General features: G+C 44.6%; 1 protein-coding gene across 2 annotated transcripts; it reads right to left on the bottom strand.

Annotated features, from left to right (window-relative positions):
• Positions 1 to 5,974: 5,974 nt before the first annotated feature.
• Positions 5,975 to 21,349, bottom strand: LOC119778761 (rano class II histocompatibility antigen, A beta chain-like). Of its 2 annotated transcripts, none has more exons than XM_038278126.1 (6): positions 21,288 to 21,349; positions 20,046 to 20,259; positions 19,882 to 19,949; positions 9,248 to 9,361; positions 6,708 to 6,742; positions 5,975 to 6,206 (listed from the first exon to the last, which is right to left on the bottom strand). In XM_038278126.1, exons 2-5 carry the CDS (start codon positions 20,201 to 20,203, stop codon positions 6,717 to 6,719), a joined length of 366 nt encoding a protein of 121 aa, XP_038134054.1. In that variant the 5' UTR covers positions 20,204 to 20,259; positions 21,288 to 21,349; the 3' UTR covers positions 5,975 to 6,206; positions 6,708 to 6,716. The 2 variants fall into 2 exon arrangements, with proteins under 2 accessions (XP_038134054.1, XP_038134053.1); XM_038278125.1 differs by lacking the exon at positions 5,975 to 6,206 and adding an exon at positions 6,362 to 6,652.
• Positions 21,350 to 22,250: the final 901 nt, after the last annotated feature.

Here is a 22,250-nt window from a genome sequence, read left to right as displayed (position 1 = left end):
ACCTGTAAAAGCAGAAATGTGTGGTGCAGTGTTTGCAGCTCGACTGAGGAAGTATGTTGAAAAGCACAGCAGGATGGAAATTGGAGGCTGGTACCATTTTCTGGACAGCCAAACTGTGCTAGGAGCCATTCAGCGTGACAGCTATGGGTACCAAACTTTCTTTGCTAACAGAGTTGGTGAAATACAGAAAGCTGGGCCTGTCGCAGATTGGTGGTGGATTCCAGGTGAGCTCAATGTTGCAGACATTACATCAAGAGGAGCATGTCCTGAGTACCTCCAAGAGGACTCACAGTGGCAAAATGGACCAAAATTCTTGGTGCAACCTATTGATCAATGGCCGATAAGATCAGCCAAAGACATTGCTATAGGTGCAAAAGAAGGTGTTGAAAAGCTCCAAAGAAAAGCTTTCTCAGCAGTAACAACCAGAGCACAGTCTAAGCAAACTAAAGAAAAAATGTGTGATGAGGATGTGACAAAGAATGCTTTAAAAGCTACAGAGTGTAAAGAAAAAGACAGCCAACTCAAGATCTCTCCTCTTACATTCATTGCCAAACAATTAATTCAAGAGAGAAGATATAGTAGTCTTTCTAAACTAGTCAGAGTCATTGCATGGGTGAGAAGAGCTGTTGAAAACTGGAAACTCACTTTGGAAAGCAAGCAAAGTGGCAGAAAAGTGAGGAAAAAAGCATGGGTGGTGAGAGGCAGAAGATTGGCTAAAAAAGTTGTGGATAATTGTGTGACGTGCTGGAAAATCAGGGCAAAGAGATGTGAACAGATAATGGGGGATCTTCCACCAGAACGAACACTGCCTGCCAGACCATTTGAGTTTACTACTATTGATCTATTTGGACCCTATGAAGTGAGGGATGAGGCCCGGAAAAGAGTTAAACTGAAAGTGTGGGGCATCATCTTCTGTTGCATGTCATCTAGAGCTATTCACACAGATCTTGTAAGCGATCAGTCAAGTGAAGGATTTTTGTTAGCATACCAAAGATTTACAGCCTTGAGAGGACATCCAAGGAAGTTATGGTCAGATGGCGGAAAAAACTTTATTGGAGCCAAACCTGTCCTGGCTGATCTTTACTTGTTTTTGGACCATCTAAACAAAGAGCAAATTCAACAGGAAGCTTTGAAACATGGAACTGAATGGAGCTGGAAAATACATCCTGCAGACTCCCCCCATAGGAATGGGGCAGCAGAAGCAGCTGTAAAGATAGTGAAGCAAGCATTGCACAATCTAGGATCAGATGGAGTTTTTACATGGAGTGAATTTCAAACATTCCTGTATATGGCAGCTAATCTGGCTAATGAAAGACCAATAGATGCAAGAACTCAAATTCGAGAAGATTGCATAAGCTACATCACCCCAAACTCTCTGCTGCTTGGAAGAACTGATCCAAAGAGTGATAACTGTGGATTTGACTTTAAAAGTTATCCACTCAAGAGATTAAAGTTCATTCAAACAGAAGTGGACAGATTCTGGAGAAAATGGAGTCAACTAGCTGGACCAAATTTGTTTGTCAGAAGTAAATGGCATTCAAAGAAGCGAAATATTGCTGTCGGTGACATTATTTGGCTTGCAAAATGCTTTGAGAGGTCAGTACAAACTTGGCAGAGTGATTAGTGTAAAAAGTGACGGAAAGGGGACGGTAAGAGATGTGCATGTTCGTACTTATCCAAGTTACCCCGTACCACTTGTGAGAGCTGGAGGACAAACGAGGAAGATGAGGAAGGAACTTCAAATGAAGATACCCTCAACAATACTTCACAGAGACATAAGGCGCATTGTTGTGTTATTGCCAATAGAAGAACAAGAAAACCCTGCTGGGACAAGATCTAGTGAAGAGAAAGAGGTGTGACCTCCTTAGGTTCAAAGACCAGGAGCTCAAGTGGGAGGTGTCAACTTAAAACAGCAAATGGTGTATTGGTGTGAGTGCAATACCATCTCCACCCAACTGGTACGCGCCTCACAGAAATCAAGCGCACCCATCTCTCTCACTCAGGCCTTCAGGAGCCTATAAAGTAACTCAACACACCTGTGTTCTGAGCAATCTCTACAGACAAAGACCGCATCTTCAAGCTCCTGCAGAGACACCACTGGTAGGAAATTAACTTTAAAACATTAAACCTGCATTCAGAGGACCTAGCAGGCTTTACAAAAATGGATGTATGCATTTGGAATTAACTTTATTTTGCTTATTTATTGATAACTTGAAAGTAAAAAACATTGACTGGAAACTTATTAATTCATTGTGTTTTGTTTTGTTTGTTTGTAGGTTTTCAACCTGCTTGGTTGTCTTGTCTTTGAAAGTGAAGTGATTTAAAGAAAAAAAAGAGAAAGGAGAAATAAAAAGATGACACTGAGATGAGTTGGTCCTGAGTCTCTTTGATGGGAGCAAGGCCTTTTCAAGTTTGGGCAGAAGGCAAGGTGGTTTGTAGAGGCCAAAAACTTGACACATTTCATGGGAGCTAGAAGAGAGTTTTTGGAGCTAATGAAGGATATGGACCAAGAACCGCAAAGAGCTATTGGTTGCGAGTTTGTCATGAACATACCATCAGCTAGCCACATGGGAGGCATCTGGGAACGCCAAATTTAAACTGTACGAAGCATACCAACAGCAATGTTAGATAAATTCAATGATCATCATTAACAGCAGACCCTTAAGTGTGGAGTATCTTAATGATACTTAATGGGTCCGGAGCCATTAACTCCCAATCACATATTTAGGATGAAATCTTCAGTTATTCTTCCCCCTCCAGGACAGTTTTGCAGAGAAGATTTGTACTTGAACAAAAGATTGAGAAGAGTACAATTTCTAGCAAATGAGTTTTGGCAAAGATGGAAACGACAGTATTTACTAAATCTCCAACAGCGACAAAAATGGCAGAAAGTTTCACGGAACCTGTACATTAATAACATTATGATCCTACGAGATGCCTTGTGTTTACTGTAGCTGTCAAGGTATTTGCAGTTATGTTTGTAATATCTTGCTGTGTTTTTGGTTATGGTGTTTTAATTACTTAATATTTTGATTTAGAGTTGACGAGGAAGAATTTAACTGTTAAAGACCTCCAAAGTGTCAGGCGGTCATGAGGTAACTTCTGTTAAAGCCAGTGTCACCTGATTGTCTGTAAATGTATCGATATCTAAAAATTTGTCTTCTATTTCTGTGGTTTGCATGGCGTTTTAATAAAGAGCCCATCTAAAGGAGGCCGTGCCAGTGTCGTCACTTTGGAGTTACAACCAGAGAGGAGACCAGTGGCTGCTGGTGGAGAGGAAATGGGATTAATAATAATAATAATAATAATAAATCCAATTTGTACCGCACTTTTCATTAAGAAAAATCTCAAAGTGCTACACAGTGCAAATAAAATCAAAGATAAAAATCAACCATAAAAATCATGTGGTCAATAAAATCAAAGATAAAAATCAACAACATAAAAATCATGTGGAGGCAGAGTAGGCTTGCTTAAATAAAAAAGTCTTCAAGCCTCTTTTAAAATCAATCAGTGGTTGTGGAGCTCTCAGATGATCTGGGAGAGAGTTCCAGAGACGGGGGGCAGCGACAGCGAAGGCCCGATCTCCCATGGACCTTAATCTGGAGCGAGGAAGGTGAAGGAAGTTGCAGTCTTGTGATCGAAGAGATCTGGTGGATGAATGTGGAGTGAGAAGGTCCTTCAGATAATCCGGTGAGGATCCGTTTAAACACTGATGGGTGATGAGCGCGATTTTGTATTGAATTCTGCAGGTGATGGGAAGCCAGTGAAGGTCATGCAGAATAGGTGTAATATGGGCAAATTTGCGGGCCCTCAAGAGAATCCTGGCTGCGCTGTTTTAAATGTATTGGAGCTTCTGAAGATGTTTTTTATGGATTCCAACAAACAGAGAGTTGCAGTAGTCTAACCTGGAGGAGACAAATGCATGAACCAGAGTCTCAGCATCAGAAAAAGAAAGAAACGGACGGATTTTGGAGATATTACGAAGATGAAGGAAACAGATTTTAGACAGATGCTTAATGTGATTTTCAAAAGTAAATTGAGAATCCATTCTAACTCCAAGATTTGTAACTATGGTGGAAAATGGGATGTCTTGTCCAGAAAAGGAAACAGTCGTCATAGTTGAAGATTGAACCTGGTGAGGTGTTCCGATCAGCATGGCCTCAGTTTTGGAGCAGTTCAACTGAAGGAAATTCTGAGTCATCCTCTTCCTGATCTCCTCCAGGCAGGTAGTGAAAGCATTAAGTGAAGATGGTGATGATGATGCTCCAGTTCTAATATAAAGTTGTATATCGTCGGCGTAGCAGTGAAAGGAGATGTTATATCGATTTATGATTTGACCCAAAGGCAGCATGTAAAGGGAAAACAGCAGGGGCCCTAATACTGACCCCTGTGGGACACCACAGGAGACAGAGACAGCCTGGGACTTGGCCTTGCCTAGGCTAACACATTCCAGCCGATTGGAGAGAAAAGATTTAAACCAGTCCAGAACGGTGTCACAGAGACCAACCTCCACATGAAGACGGTGTAGTAGGATGTTATGGTCCACAGTGTCAAAGGCTGCAGTTAGATCAAGGAGAACAAGGAGAGATGTAGACCCAGCATCAGCTGCCATGTAGATGTCATTAGTAACTCTCAGCAAAGCGGTCTCAGTGCTGTGAGCAGAACGAAACCCAGACTGAAATTTCTCGTACAGGGAGTTTTGTTCTAGATGAAGCTGCAGCTGAGCGGCAACAGCTTTTTCCAGCACTTTTGACAGAAAAGGAAGATGTGAAATTGGGCGGTAATTGGAAAGAATATCTGGATCCAGGGTAGATTTCTTTAGAAGAGGTTTAATGATAGCTGTTTTAAGAGGCAATGGAACATGACCAGATTTCAGTGATTTGTTTATTATTTGTGTGATTAACGGACTTATTGCGGCATGATTAGATTTTATGAGTGATGAGGGGCAGGGATCCAGGGCACAAGATGAAGGCTTCATTTTCTTGAGGATGCTCTCCACTTCACTCTTTGCAACTTCATCAAAGCAGCTCATGGACCCATGGTGTACAAGGGTAGATGGCAGCCGAAGATCAGGAAGGCTGTGGAGCTGAGATCTAATAGAATTAACTTTGTTTTTGAAGAATGAGAGAAACAGATTGCATTTTTCAGTCGAATCCTCATCCTCAGTTTGTTGATTGGGATGAAGGAGATGTTTTATTGTCGAGAAAAGCTGTTTGGAATTTCCCGGACAGCTGTTGATAATGTTGGAATAATACTTAGACCGTGCTTCCTTAAGAGAAAAGGCATAAGCTTTCTGATGTTCCTTATATGCCTGCTTGTGTACAGAGAGACCTGATTTTTTTACACGTCTCTCGATAGCACGTCCAACGGCTTTCATGTTCCGCAGCTCATCGGTGTACCAAGGAGCTGAGCGGCAGAATGACACCAGCCTCGACTTCAGTGGAGCATGGAGCTCCAGAAGCTCCTGGAGAGATTGATTGTAGTAATCCACAGAGTCAGTTACAGAAGAATGATTGACAGCAGTCAAGGAATGAAAAGCAGAAGACAAAGCCCCAGGGGAGATATTTTTCAAATCACGGAACTGAATAAGACGTTTAGATTTTGGAGCAGACAAAGATTATGGGGGATACTAGTTGAGAAGGTTGGTCTGATACAGAAACCCCTGCAGGAGGCTGAACACCACAGAGGAGGAGGAGGAGGATGAAGCTTTCGGGGGAACGGAGGAATCAGAGTTTCAGGTCCATCTGGAGGAGGAACATAACTAAACCTGGAGGTCCTCCTGTAGGAACATCTGCAGAGGTTTGATTATTTCACTGAAGAGAAAAAAATGTTTTTATTTTTGGACATTAAAGTTAAAACTTCTACTGCAGCAGCTCTAATGATGAGGATGTTTCTGCTCCTTTCATACTGGTTGAACTGGAACCAGTCCCTCCAGCTGCTGGTCCAGTTGAATAAAGACTCAGATCAGAGGTTCTGGTGGTTGAAACGGTTTATTTGGGTTCAAACATCAAATAAAGATTAAATCAGAGGAGAAGAAGATCTGAGATCATTGATGAAGATGATTATAGGAACAGCAGCTGGTCCACCAGAACCAGAACCCTCACAGAACCACGGGGGGACGGTTCTGGATCAGAGGGTCCAGTTCAGACTGGGATCTAACCGGAAGCAGGTCCAAGCAGCAGCAGAAACACCAGAACCAGAACCACCATCCAGGATCAGTGGGTAGGAACCAGAATAACATGATAGACCGGATCAGAACCACCATCCAGGATCAGTGGGTAGGAACCAGAATCACATGATGGACCGGATCAGAACCACCATCCAGGATCAGTGGGTAGAACCAGAATAACATGATAGACCGGATCAGAACCACCATCCAGGATCAGTGGGTAGGAACCAGAATCACATGATGGACCGGATCAGAACCACCATCCAGGATCAGTGGGTAGAACCAGAATAACATGATAGACCGGATCAGAACCACCATCCAGGATCAGTGGGTAGGAACCAGAATCACATGATGGACCGGATCAGAACCACCATCCAGGATCAGTGGGAAGGAACCAGAATCACATGATGGACCGGATCAGAACCACCATCCAGGATCAGTGGGTAGGAACCAGAATCACATGATAGACCGGATCAGAACCACCATCCAGGATCAGTGGGTAGAACCAGAATAACATGATAGACCGGATCAGAACCACCATCCAGGATCAGTTGGTAGGAACCAGGATCCGTCCTGGAAGAAAGATGACAGACTGGATCAGAACCAAGGATCTGAATCAGCAGTAGAACCACAGATTGTTAACCTGCTGGTTTATCGTAACATCAGCAAACGTTCCTGGTTTTTCCTATTACCAGTGAATGCAGCATCCAGCCCTGGTTAGCTGGAGCTAGCGTTAGCCATGCTAACAGTTTGAAATGATCCTTAGACTTAGACTTCCTTTATTGTCATTGCACAAAAAAACACAAGGTGAATCTTGACAACAAAATATCGATTACTTGGCTACCAGTGTAACAGAGCTAAGACTTCTAATAGTTAAGACAATGTATTTTGTCTTAACTATTAGTATTCCTGCACAATAAATATGTCTTCTATGAGTAAGAGCTAGCTTTATACAGGGTAAGAGTATATATGTATACATATATATTGGGCGTTTCTCAATTCACAAGAACGCGAGTACATACTCGCGTTCTCGTGAAGTCCGTTCTTGGCGAGAACGCAGGAAGATCGGACTTGACGAGAACGCGAGCACGCAAGCACGTATGTGTATTGGAGCAGAAGCGTACTCGTGACGTCATCACATGCAACGTTGTTTAGCATTTCTTTAACAGTCAAAACTATTTATTCCCTACACAAAACATTTTGAAAACAATATTTTTAATTTCTAAAGCTTAAAAAACATTAAAAAAAATTACCGAACCGCAAAAAACTGCCATCAGAACGAGCGGTAGTTCACACATAACTAGACGGAGAGAAGTGCACTACAGACGGGGTAAATTTAGCCCTGGCTGCGGTTACCCTCGGAGGTCTGCTGGTCACTCTGGTCCGCTCAACGTCGGACTTTTTTTTTTATTTCGCACTAACTCTGTAAACAGGCCACACAGGGAGGCTTCAATGTATAATGTTATCGCCTCAAACGATTTCAAAACGTACTTTTGAAGAACAACAGCCGCAGAAAAGGGAATGTTTAACTTACCACTGTGAGCGCTGTCTGGAATCAAGCTGCGGCCGCGGGGCATTCTGGGGAAGCGGTCAGTCTGAAGAACGCACAAGTACGCTCTGATGCATGCTCGATAAAGAGGGCGGGGCCAGAACAACATCCGGGGATTTGATGCGTTCTCGATCTGGCGTTCTCGAGAATTGGAACGGTACTCGGGCTGAGGCTGATGACGTGTCACGAGCACACGAGAACGCTCAAGAACGCATATTGAGAAACGCCCATTGAGTTATTGAAGAAGTAACATCAATAAACAAATATTGCACTGAGTTACTGAATTTTGCCCTGAAGAGTTATTGAAAGAGAAATATTAAATCAAAGACAAAACTAAACTAAAGTAGGTGTATTGTCCATGTCCATGGGGGGTGGTTTAAGTGTGTGTGGGGGGTGGAGGAGTGCTATGTGATGTTCTTCACTCTAAGGAATGATCTAGATAATAAACTCGGGAGGAGCAGCAGGTCTCCATCAGGAGGCTGTTGCTAGGAGACAGGAATCCCACCTAGCATTAGCTCATTAGCTCCCATGCTAGCTCTGTACCATGTTTGGTAAAGTCATGGGAACATCAGGCAGCCCTGATGGTCCATAACAGATGTAGATATTCTAGATCACATGGATCAGAGCTGGAAACTGTCTGTCTGATAATCCTGGATAATCCTGTGTTACTCCTGGATTAAAATGTTTAATCTGGATTCATTCAGTCATTCAAAGATCTTTAAATCTCAGGTGGATCTCAGTGATCAGGCTGGTGGAGCAGCGGTTCACCTGTTATTGATGTTCATCAGGGTTTGATTCCCTGATGGAGGGAAGATGATTTTCCTCTAAAGGAATAAAAATATTATTTCTGTCTAATTCCTCTTTTATCAGACTGAAGCAGCTCAGGATTAAATAGATATTATTAATCTGATCCTGATCATGTTGTTAATCTGCCACTAAAAAACCTGCTGTAAATAATAAAACGGTATCGATAAATTAAAAAACAAAATATGATACTTTTACATTGTTATGGTTGGTAGTTAGAAACCACTTTTCCCCCTGGTTTAGATTTTCCTTTGTGCTTCTAAACAGGATTAGCCTTGTTCTGCTGGAGGTTTCTTCCTGTTCAAAGGGAGTTTTTCCTCTCCACTGTCGCTACAAGCATGCTTAGTGTGAGGGATTGCTGAAGAGTCAATGAGTCGATGCAATCAGCTGGTTTTCCTTAGACAGAAAACTTTGAATCAATCTGACTGGATGATCTGGTGAACTGGAAAGTGACCTGAGATGACATGATGTGAATCGGAGCTATAGAAATAAACTGAATAGAATTGAATATTTTGGTTTATTGCTCTGAATCTACTCTGAAAATGTATCTGTTTTGTGTTTTCTTTGTTTTCCTTCTTCTAAGGCATCATTGGTCCATTTAAAGACCAGAGACGTTGTTAGGAACCAATAATGGATCAGAGTGGACCACAGAGACGACTGATCCTGATCTAAACCAGAGGAAACGGTCTAGAGACTGGATTAAACCAGTTCTAACTGGTTCCTACCTCTGGCCTTCCTCTTGTAGTAGATGAATCCAGCCAGAGACAGAACCAGACCCAGGATCAGTCCTGAAGCTCCGATGGCCAGCTGGTTCCTCTCTGACTCTGGCATGGACGGATCTGAGGACAGCAGGAGACGGTATGAGACAGGAGGAGACCATATGAGACAGGAGGAGACAATAAGAGACTGGAGGAGACAATAAGAGACTGGAGGATACAATATGAGTCAGGAGGAGACCATATGAGACAGGAGGAGACAATATGAGACAGGGGGAGACCATATAAGACAGGAGGAGACAATAACAGACTGGAGGAGACGATATGAGACAGGAGGATACAATATGAGTCAGGAGGAGACCATATGAGACAGGAGGATACAATATGAGTCAGGAGGAGACCATATGAGACAGGAGGAGACAATATGAGACAGGGGGTGACCATATAAGACAGGAGGAGACAATAACAGACTGGAGGAGACGATATGAGACAGGAGGAAACCATATGAGACAGAAGGAGACAGTATGAGACTGGAGGAGACCATATGAGTCAGAAGGAGACAGTATGAGAAAGGAGGAGACAATAACAGACAGGAGGAGACCATATGAGACAGGAGGAGACGATATGAGACAGGAGGAGACAATATGAGACAGGAGGAGACCATATGAGACAGGGGGAGACCATATGAGACAGGAGGAGACCATATGAGAAAGGAGGAGACAATATGAGACGGGGAGACCATATAAGACAGGAGGAGATGATATGAGACAGGAGGAAACCATATGAGACAGAAGGAGACAGTATGAGACTGGAGGAGACCATATGAGTCAGAAGGAGACAGTATGAGAAAGGAGGAGACAATAACAGACAGGAGGAGACCATATGAGACAGGAGGAGACGATATGAGACAGGAGGAGACCATATGAGACAAGAGAAGACAATATGAGAAAGGGGGAGACCATATGAGACAGGAGGAGACCATATGAGACAAGAGGAGACCATATGAGACAGGAGGAGACCATATGAGTCAGAAGGAGACAGTATGAGAAAGGAGGAGACAATAACAGACAGGAGGAGACAATATGAGACAGGAGGAGACCATATGAGACAGGAGGAGACAATATGAGACAGGGGGAGACCATATAAGACAGGAGGAGACAATAACAGACTGGAGGAGACGATATGAGACAGGAGAAAACCATATGAGACAGAAGGAGACAGTATGAGACTGGAGGAGACCATATGAGTCAGAAGGAGACAGTATGAGAAAGGAGGAGACAATAACAGATAGGAGGAGACAATATGAGACAGGAGGAGACCATATGAGACAGGGGGAGACCATATAAGACAGGAAGAGACAATAACAGACTGGAGGAGACGATATGAGACAGGAGGAGACAATATGAGAAAGGAGGAGACCATATGAGACAGGGGGAGACCATATGAGACAGGAGGAAACCATATAAGACAGAAGGAGACAGTATGAGACTGGAGGAGACTATATGAGACAGGAGGAGACCATATGAGACAAGAGGAGACAATATGAGGAAGGGGGAGACCATATGAGACAGGAGGAGACCATATAAGACAGGAGGAGACAATAACAGACTGGAGGAGACGATATGACGGGAGGAAAACATATGAGACAGAAGGAGAAAGTATGAGAAAGGAGGAGACAATAACAGATAGGAGGAGACCATATTAGACAGGAGGAGACCATATAAGACAGGAGTAGACAATAACAGACTGGAGGAGACGATATGAGACAGGAGGAGACAATATGAGACAGGAGGAGACAATATGAGACAGGAGGAGACGATATGAGACAGGGGGAGACCATATGAGACAGGAGGAGACAATAACAGACTGGAGGAGACGATATGAGACAGGAGGAGACAATAACAGATAGGAGGAGACAATATGAGACAGGAGGAGACCATATGAGACAGGAGGAGACAATATGAGACAGGGGGAGACCATATAAGACAGGAGTAGACAATAACAGACTGGAGGAGACGATATGAGACAGGAGGAGACCATATGAGACAGGAGGAGACAATAACAGACTGGAGGAGACGATATGAGACAGGAGGAGACCATATGAGACAAGAGGAGACAATATGAGGAAGGGGGAGACCATATGAGACAGGAGGAGACCATATGAGTCAGAAGGAGACAGTATGAGAAAGGAGGAGACAATAACAGACAGGAGGAGACAATATGAGACAGGAGGAGACCATATGAGACAGGAGGAGACAATTTGAGACAGGAGGAGACCATATGAGACAGGAGGAAACCATATGAGACAGAAGGAGACAGTATGAGACTGGAGGAGACCATATGAGACAGGAGGAGACAATAACAGACTGGAGGAGACGATATGAGACAGGAGGAGACCATATGAGACAGGAGAAGACAATATGAGACAGGGGGAGACCATATAAGACAGGAGGAGACAATAACAGACTGGAGGAGACGATATGAGACAGGAGGAGACAATATGGGACAGGGGGAGACCATATAAGACAGGAGGAGACAATAACAGACTGGAGGAGACGATATGAGACAGGAGGAGACAATATGAGACAGGAGGAGACGATATGAGACAGGGGGAGACCATATGAGACAGGAGGAGACAATAACAGACTGGAGGAGACAATATGAGACAGGAGGAGACAATATGAGACAGGAGGAGACCATATGAGACAGGAGGAGACAATAACAGACTGGAGGAGACGATATGAGACAGGAGGAGACAATATGAGACAGGAGGAGACGATATGAGACAGGGGGAGACCATATGAGACAGGAGGAGACAATAACAGACTGGAGGAGACCATATGTGACAGGAGGAGACAATAACAGATAGGAGGAGACAATATGAGACAGGAGGAGACCATATAAGACAGGAGGAGACAATAACAGACTGGAGGAGACGATATGAGACAGGAGGAGACCATATGAGACAGGAGGAGAAAATATGAGACAGGAGGAGACAATATGAGAAAGGAGGAGACCATATGAGACAGGAGGAGACAATTTGAGACAGGAGGAGACCATATGAGACAGGAGGAAACCATATGAGACAGAAGGAGACAGTATGAGACTGGAGGAGACCATATGAGACAGGAGGAGACAATAACAGACTGGAGGAGACGATATGAGACAGGAGGAGACCATATGAGACAGGAGAAGACAATATGAGACAGGGGGAGACCATATAAGACAGGAGGAGACAATAACAGACTGGAGGAGACGATATGAGACAGGAGGAGACAATATGAGACAGGAGGAGACGATATGAGACAGGGGGAGACCATATGAGACAGGAGGAGACAATAACAGACTGGAGGAGACAATATGAGACAGGAGGAGACAATATGAGACAGGAGGAGACCATATGAGACAGGAGGAGACAATAACAGATAGGAGGAGACCAAATGATACAGGGGGAGACCATATAAGACAGGAGGAGACAATAACAGACTGGAGGAGACGATATGAGACAGGAGGAGACAATATGAGACAGGAGGAGACGATATGAGACAGGGGGAGACCATATGAGACAGGAGGAGACAATAACAGACTGGAGGAGACCATATGTGACAGGAGGAGACAATAACAGATAGGAGGAGACAATATGAGACAGGAGGAGACCATATGAGACAGGAGGAGACAATATGAGACAGGGGGAGACCATATAATACAGGAGGAGACAATAACAGACTGGAGGAGACGATATGAGACAGGAGGAGACCATATGAGACAGGAGGAGACAATAACAGACTGGAGGAGACGATATGAGACAGGAGGAAACCATATGAGACAGAAGGAGACCAAATGAGACAGGAGGAGATGATATGAGGACAGGGGGAGACCATATGAGACAGGAGGAGATGATATGAGGACAGGGGGAGACCATATGAGACAGGAGGAGACCATATGAAAAAGGAGGAGACAACATGAGACAGGAGGAGGCCATAGGAGGACAGGAGGAGGCCATATCAGGCAGGAGGAGACCACATGAGACAGGAGGAGACCACATGAGAAAGGATGACACCATATGAGACAGGAGGAGACCACATGAGAAAGGAGGAGACCATATGAGACAGGAGGAGGCCATATGAGACAGGAGGAGACCATATGAGACAGGAGGTGATGATATGAGGACAGGGGGAGACCATATGAGACAGGAGGAGACCATATGAAAAAGAAGGAGACAACATGAGACAGGAGGAGGCCATATCAGGCAGGAGGACACTACATGAGAGAGGAGGAGGCCATCTGAGAAAGGAGGAGACCATATGAGACAGGAGGAGACCATATGAGAAGGAGGAGACCATATGAGACAGGAGGAGACCGTATGAGACAGGAGGAGACCATATGAGACAGGAGGAGACAATATGAGACAGGGGGAGACCATATAAGACAGGAGGAGACCATATGAGAAGGAGGAGACCGTATGAGACAGGAGGAGACCGTATGAGACAGGAGGAGACCATATGAGAAGGAGGAGACCGTATGAGACAGGAGGAGACCATATGAGACAGGAGGAGGCCATATGAGAAAGGAGGAGACCATATGAGACAGGAGGAGACCACATGAGAAAGGAGGAGACCATATTAGACAGGAGGAGACCAAATGAGACAGGAGGAGACCATATGAGACAGGAGGAGACCACATGAGAAAGGAGGAGACCATATTAGACAGGAGGAGACCAAATGAGACAGGAGGAGATGGTATGAGGACAGGGGGAGACCATATGAGACAGGAGGAGACAATATGAGACAGGGGGAGACCATATGAGACAGGAGGAGATGATATGAGGACGGGGAGACCATATGAGACAGGAGGAGACCATATGAAAAAGGAGGAGACAACATGAGACAGGAGGAGGCCATAGGAGGACAGGAGGAGGCCATATCAGGCAGGAGGAGACCACATGAGACAGGAGGAGACCAAATGAGACAGGAGGAGACCATATTAGACAGGAGGAGACCAAATGAGACAGGATGAGATGATATGAGGACAAGAGGAGTCCATATTAGAAAGGAGGAGACCACATTATAAAGGAGGAGACCATATAAGACAGGAGGAGATGATATGAGGACAGGAGGAGACCATATGAGGCAGGAGGAGACCACATGAGACAGGGGGAGGCTATATCAGACAGGAGGAGACCAAATGAGACAGGATGAGATGATATGAGGACAAGAGGAGTCCATATTAGAAAGGAGGAGACCATATAAGACAGGAGGAGATGATATGAGGACAGGAGGAGACCATATGAGGCAGGAGGAGACCACATGAGACAGGGGGAGGCCATATGAGGCAGAAGGAGACCACATGAGAAAGGAGGAGATGATATGAGGACAAGAGGAGTCCATATTAGAAAGGAGGAGACCACATTATAAAGGAGGAGACCATATAAGACAGGAGGAGATGATATGAGGACGGGGAGACCATATGAGACAGGAGGAGACCATATGAAAAAGGAGGAGACAACATGAGACAGGAGGAGGCCATAGGAGGACAGGAGGAGGCCATATCAGGCAGGAGGAGACCACATGAGACAGGAGGAGACCAAATGAGACAGGAGGAGACCATATTAGACAGGAGGAGACCAAATGAGAAAGGAGGAGATGATATGAGGACAAGAGGAGTCCATATTAGAAAGGAGGAGACCACATTATAAAGGAGGAGACCATATAAGACAGGAGGAGATGATATGAGGACAGGAGGAGACCATATGAGGCAGGAGGAGACCACATGAGACAGGGGGAGGCCATATTAGACAGGAGGAGACCAAATGAGACAGGATGAGATGATATGAGGACAAGAGGAGTCCATATTAGAAAGGAGGAGACCACATTATAAAGGAGGAGACCATATAAGACAGGAGGAGATGATATGAGGACAGGAGGAGACCATATGAGGCAGGAGGAGACCATATGAGGCAGGAGGAGACCACATGAGACAGGGGGAGGCCATATGAGGCAGAAGGAGACCACATGAGAAAGGAGGAGACCATATTGGACAGGAGGAGACCAAATGAGACAGGATGAGATGATATGAGGACAAGAGGAGTCCATATTAGAAAGGAGGAGACCACATTATAAAGGAGGAGACCATATAAGACAGGAGGAGATGATATGAGGACAGGAGGAGACCATATGAGGCAGGAGGAGACCACATGAGACAGGGGGAGGCCATATTAGACAGGAGGAGACCAAATGAGACAGGATGAGATGATATGAGGACAAGAGGAGTCCATATTAGAAAGGAGGAGACCACATTATAAAGGAGGAGACCATATAAGACAGGAGGAGATGATATGAGGACAGGAGGAGACCATATGAGACAGGAGGAGGCCACAGGAGGAGGCCATATCAGGCAGGAGGAGACCACATGAGACAGGAGGAGACCAAATGAGACAGGAGGAGACCACATGAGAAAGGAGGACACCATATGAGACAGGAGGAGACCACATGAGAAAGGAGGAGACCATATTAGACAGGAGGAGACCAAATGAGACAGGAGGAGATGATATGAGGACAGGAGGAGACCATATGAGACAAGAGGAGACAATATGAGACAGGAGGAGACCACATGAGAAAGGAGGAGACCATATTAGACAGGAGGAGACCAAATGAGACAGGAGGAGATGATATGAGGACAGGAGGAGACGATATGAGACAGGGGGAGACCATATGAGACAGGAGGAGACAATAACAGACTGGAGGAGACGATATGAGACAGGAGGAGACCATATGAGACAGGAGGAGACAATAACAGATAGGAGGAGACAATATGAGACAGGAGGAGACCATATGAGACAGGAGGAGACAATATGAGACAGGGGGAGACCATATAAGACAGGAGGAGACAATATGAGGAAGGGGGAGACCATATGAGACAGAAGGAGACCATATGAGTCAGAAGGAGACAGTATGAGAAAGGAGGAGACAATAACAGACAGGAGGAGACAATATGAGACAGGAGGAGACCATATGAGACAGGAGGAGACAATTTGAGACAGGAGGAGACCATATGAGACATGAGGAGACAATATGAGACAGGAGGAGACCATATGAGACAGGAGGAGACAATAACAGACTGGAGGAGACGATATGAGACAGGAGGAGACCATATGAGACAGGAGGAGACCATATGAGAAGGAGGAGACCGTATGAGACAGGAGGAGGCCATATGAGACAGGAGGAGACAATATGAGACAGGAGGAGACCATATGAGACAGGAGGAGACAATTTGAGACAGGAGGAGACCATATGAGACAGGAGGAAACCATATGAGACAGAAGGAGACCATATGAGACAGGAGGAGACAATAACAGACTGGAGGAGACGATATGAGACAGGAGGAGACCATATGAGACAGGAGGAGACCATATGAGAAGGAGGAGACCGTATGAGACAGGAGGAGACCGTATGAGACAGGAGGAGACCATATGAGACAGGAGGAGACCATATGAGAAGGAGGAGACCATATGAGACAGGAGGAGACCATATGAGACAGGAGGAGGCCATATGAGACAGGAGGAGACCGTATGAGACAGGAGGAGACCGTATGAGACAGGAGGAGACCATATGAGAAGGAGGAGACCGTATGAGACAGGAGGAGACCGTATGAGACAGGAGGAGACCATATGAGACAGGAGGAGGCCATATGAGAAAGGAGGAGACCATATGAGACAGGAGGAGACCACATGAGAAAGGAGGAGACCATATTAGACAGGAGGAGACCAAATGAGACAGGAGGAGATGATATGAGGACAGGAGGAGACCATATGAGACAGGAGGAGACAATATGAGACAGGGGGAGACCATATAAGACAGGAGGAGACAATAACAGACTGGAGGAGACGATATGAGACAGGAGGAGACAATATGAGACAGGAGGAGACGATATGAGACAGGGGGAGACCATATGAGACAGGAGGAGACAATAACAGACTGGAGGAGACGATATGAGACAGGAGGAGACCATATGAGACAGGAGGAGACAATAACAGATAGGAGGAGACAATATGAGACAGGAGGAGACCATATGAGACAGGAGGAGACAATATGAGACAGGGGGAGACAATATGAGGAAGGGGGAGACCATATGAGACAGGAGGAGACCATATGAGTCAGAAGGAGACAGTATGAGAAAGGAAGAGACAATAACAGACAGGAGGAGACAATATGAGACAGGAGGAGACCATATGAGACAGGAGGAGACAATTTGAGACAGGAGGAGACCATATGAGACATGAGGAGACAATATGAGACAGGAGGAGACCATATGAGACAGGAGGAAACCATATGAGACAGAAGGAGACAGTATGAGACTGGAGGAGACCATATGAGACAGGAGGAGACAATAACAGACTGGAGGAGACGATATGAGACAGGAGGAGACCATATGAGACAGGAGGAGACCATATGAGAAGGAGGAGACCATATGAGACAGGAGGAGACCGTATGAGACAGGAGGAGACCATATGAGACAGGAGGAGACCATATGAGAAGGAGGAGACCATATGAGACAGGAGGAGGCCATATGAGACAGGAGGAGACCATATGAGACAGGAGGAGACCGTATGAGACAGGAGGAGACCATATGAGACAGGAGGAGACCATATGAGAAGGAGGAGACCATATGAGACAGGAGGAGGCCATATGAGACAGGAGGAGACCATATGAGACAGGAGGAGACCGTATGAGACAGGAGGAGACCGTATGAGACACGAGGAGACCATATGAGAAGGAGGAGACCGTATGAGACAGGAGGAGACCGTATGAGACAGGAGGAGACCATATGAGACAGGAGGAGGCCATATGAGAAAGGAGGAGACCATATGAGACAGGAGGAGACCACATGAGAAAGGAGGAGACCATATTAGACAGGAGGAGACCAAATGAGACAGGAGGAGATGGTATGAGGACAGGGGGAGACCATATGAGACAGGAGGAGACAATATGAGACAGGGGGAGACCATATGAGACAGGAGGAGATGATATGAGGACGGGGAGACCATATGAGACAGGAGGAGACCATATGAAAAAGGAGGAGACAACATGAGACAGGAGGAGGCCATAGGAGGACAGGAGGAGGCCATATCAGGCAGGAGGAGACCACATGAGACAGGAGGAGACCAAATGAGACAGGAGGAGACCATATTAGACAGGAGGAGACCAAATGAGACAGGATGAGATGATATGAGGACAAGAGGAGTCCATATTAGAAAGGAGGAGACCACATTATAAAGGAGGAGACCATATAAGACAGGAGGAGATGATATGAGGACAGGAGGAGACCATATGAGGCAGGAGGAGACCACATGAGACAGGGGGAGGCCATATTAGACAGGAGGAGACCAAATGAGACAGGATGAGATGATATGAGGACAAGAGGAGTCCATATTAGAAAGGAGGAGACCACATTATAAAGGAGGAGACCATATAAGACAGGAGGAGATGATATGAGGACAGGAGGAGACCATATGAGGCAGGAGGAGACCACATGAGACAGGGGGAGGCCATATGAGGCAGAAGGAGACCACATGAGAAAGGAGGAGATGATATGAGGACAAGAGGAGTCCATATTAGAAAGGAGGAGACCACATTATAAAGGAGGAGACCATATAAGACAGGAGGAGATGATATGAGGACGGGGAGACCATATGAGACAGGAGGAGACCATATGAAAAAGGAGGAGACAACATGAGACAGGAGGAGGCCATAGGAGGACAGGAGGAGGCCATATCAGGCAGGAGGAGACCACATGAGACAGGAGGAGACCAAATGAGACAGGAGGAGACCATATTAGACAGGAGGAGACCAAATGAGACAGGATGAGATGATATGAGGACAAGAGGAGTCCATATTAGAAAGGAGGAGACCACATTATAAAGGAGGAGACCATATAAGACAGGAGGAGATGATATGAGGACAGGAGGAGACCATATGAGGCAGGAGGAGACCACATGAGACAGGGGGAGGCCATATTAGACAGGAGGAGACCAAATGAGACAGGATGAGATGATATGAGGACAAGAGGAGTCCATATTAGAAAGGAGGAGACCACATTATAAAGGAGGAGACCATATAAGACAGGAGGAGATGATATGAGGACAGGAGGAGACCATATGAGGCAGGAGGAGACCACATGAGACAGGGGGAGGCCATATTAGACAGGAGGAGACCAAATGAGACAGGATGAGATGATATGAGGACAAGAGGAGTCCATATTAGAAAGGAGGAGACCACATTATAAAGGAGGAGACCATATAAGACAGGAGGAGATGATATGAGGACAGGAGGAGACCATATGAGGCAGGAGGAGACCATATGAGGCAGGAGGAGACCACATGAGACAGGGGGAGGCCATATGAGGCAGGATGAGATGATATGAGGACAAGAGGAGTCCATATTAGAAAGGAGGAGACCACATTATAAAGGAGGAGACCATATAAGACAGGAGGAGATGATATGAGGACAGGAGGAGACCATATGAGACAGGAGGGGACCACATGAAAAAGGAGGAGATTATGTGAGGACAGACAGAAGTTCAGTCAGTCAGATGTTCAGTCAGTCAGACATTCAGTCAGTCAGACATTCAGTCAGTCATATTTTTACCCCAGTCAGTGATCAGAGGTTCCTTCAGGCTGGCGTGTTCCACCCTACAGGAGATCTTCTCTCCAGACCTGCAGAGACCAGAACCATCAGAACTGGACCAGAACCATCAGAACTGAACTGGACCAGAACCTCTCTCTGCTACCAGAACCTGTCAGAGGACTGACCTGGGCTGGTACTCCAGGTTGGAGTGGATCTGGTAGTACCAGTCTCCATCTGGCAGCTCCTCAGTGGAGGTGACTCCAGAGGTGATCTCCTGTCCGTCTCTCAGCCAGCTCACCTTGATGGTTTTAGGGTAGAAGTCATAAACTCTGCAGACCAGCATGGAGGGATGGCTGCCACCAGGGGGAGCTCTGGAGTACAGTCTGACTGTTGGTTCCACTGGAGAAATAATCCAGATTATAGATCTATTCAGGCTCGGACTGGGAAAGATTTTCAGCCCTGGCATTTTTCCATCTACACCGGCCCACTTATGGACCACCTTCCTGGTTTGTTTTAATTTTATAGAAATTATTTTGTAATAAAACAGGTTTGATGACAGATCAACAGAAATTATTTACTAAGAGGTAGAGCGATGCTTATTGATATAGAAGTTTTTACAGATAGAACTGTGTGTTACAGATTGCTGTTTCCAGACTGACTTTAAATAGATGGTAAGATGTGTTATTATATATCTGCAGTGAACTTCTAAAATTACATTTTGGATTAATTTTATTGATTAAATCTATTTTTAAACATGAGAAGGATTGATCTATTTAGTCTATTTCTATTATATCTGATTATGAATAAATAAATGTTTGTGGTCAATATTGATATTTGTGTCTAATTCCATATTTTTCCATGATCATCATTATAGAATGTTTATTCTAGGACTGAAACAATCGATCAATCGATGATTGAAATAATCTTCAACTAATTTAATAATCGATTAATCGTTAACTAGAGTATAGAGACTATAAAACATGTCTGACAGAGCGACCCACTGAGAGCAGCAATTATACCAAGATTGTAAAAGAATAGATAAACATTTTGCATTTAAGATAAAAAAGAAACCTTTCTCCACTGTTAATCTGCTCTATAATCCAGAAGTAATTAATTTCATTAAAAAATATTCTTTAACTAACCTTTTACTATCTGATTATTAATCAATTAATCCAAAAATAATTCACAGATTAATCGATTTGCTAAATATTTATTTGCAAACCTATTTATATTCCTAACAAACTTTATATTCCAAAGGTGCTGATGACCTGATGATGATGATGATTATGATGATGATGTCAGAGATTAGAGTTTTATTTCATACATAAACTACATCTGAATAAAACAATGTTTTCATGGTGTGAATGTGATCTTTAGTCAGAGATGATCTGAGGATCATCAGGAGGAGATTTAACACAAACACTCACCTGATTTAGTCAGAGCAGCCTGGTAGTCGATACCAACGTTGTGCAGGCAGTAGGTGTCCCTCTGAGCCATCCTCACAGCTATCTCTGATTTATCTTTGTTCCATTGTTCTGCGTTCTTCACTCCCAGCTCCGTGTATCCAACATAGTGCCCCACACTGGTGTCAAACCTGAGGAACTCCTTCTTGTTGTAATAGTAGGAGAAGATGTACTCGATGTCCTTCGGCTCAGTGGAGTTAAACACACAACGATTCAGTGCATAATACTCATATCCATCTGGGAACCAGAACAGAAGATCAGCATCAATAATCAGAACATTATTGATCTGATATCAGCTGATTGATCTCTGAGGACCATAGAGGAACAATATCCTAATTAATCACTTTGATGATTGGAGCAGCTGGACAGGAAGTGATGTAACATAAAACAACCAGTCATTGATCATTCCTGACTAACAGAGTTGGATTATAAACACGATTGATATTTTATTTGTTTTCATCAGAATATTTATTCAATTGATCAATCAATCTTAAAATCATTAGTTTATTAATAAGAGTATTTATCCCATTAGCTGTACAATCATGTTTATAGAAAAAAACAGCTCAAAGTGTTTATTATTGACAGATTGATCGGTGATCAGATTGATCGGAACCTTTATCTCTCAGAGACCCAGTTTACAAAGTGAACGTTGATCCAGATATCAGTCAGATTATTGATCATAGCTGCTCTGCTTCAGAATGAGGGTTAAAGTATTAATCAGTTAATTTAAGTATTGATCAGGTTACTGGTCACTGCTACTGATCAGTGATTCAGTTTGAAGCCTAAATATCTGCATTGATCAGAGTCAATAGTTCTGATCAGATTATTGCTCCTACCTGCAGCGGGGACGATGATAAAGAGGAGGAAGCAGCAGCAGAGCAGTGATGAAGAATCCATGTTTCTCTGTCAGCTTCAGTCCAGGAACTG

This window comes from Cyprinodon tularosa, unplaced genomic scaffold (assembly GCF_016077235.1).
Source record: "Cyprinodon tularosa strain WSP-4 unplaced genomic scaffold, ASM1607723v1 ctg1385, whole genome shotgun sequence".
Lineage (NCBI taxonomy): Eukaryota > Metazoa > Chordata > Actinopteri > Cyprinodontiformes > Cyprinodontidae > Cyprinodon > Cyprinodon tularosa.
This window is presented reverse-complemented; position numbering and strand designations above follow the sequence as displayed.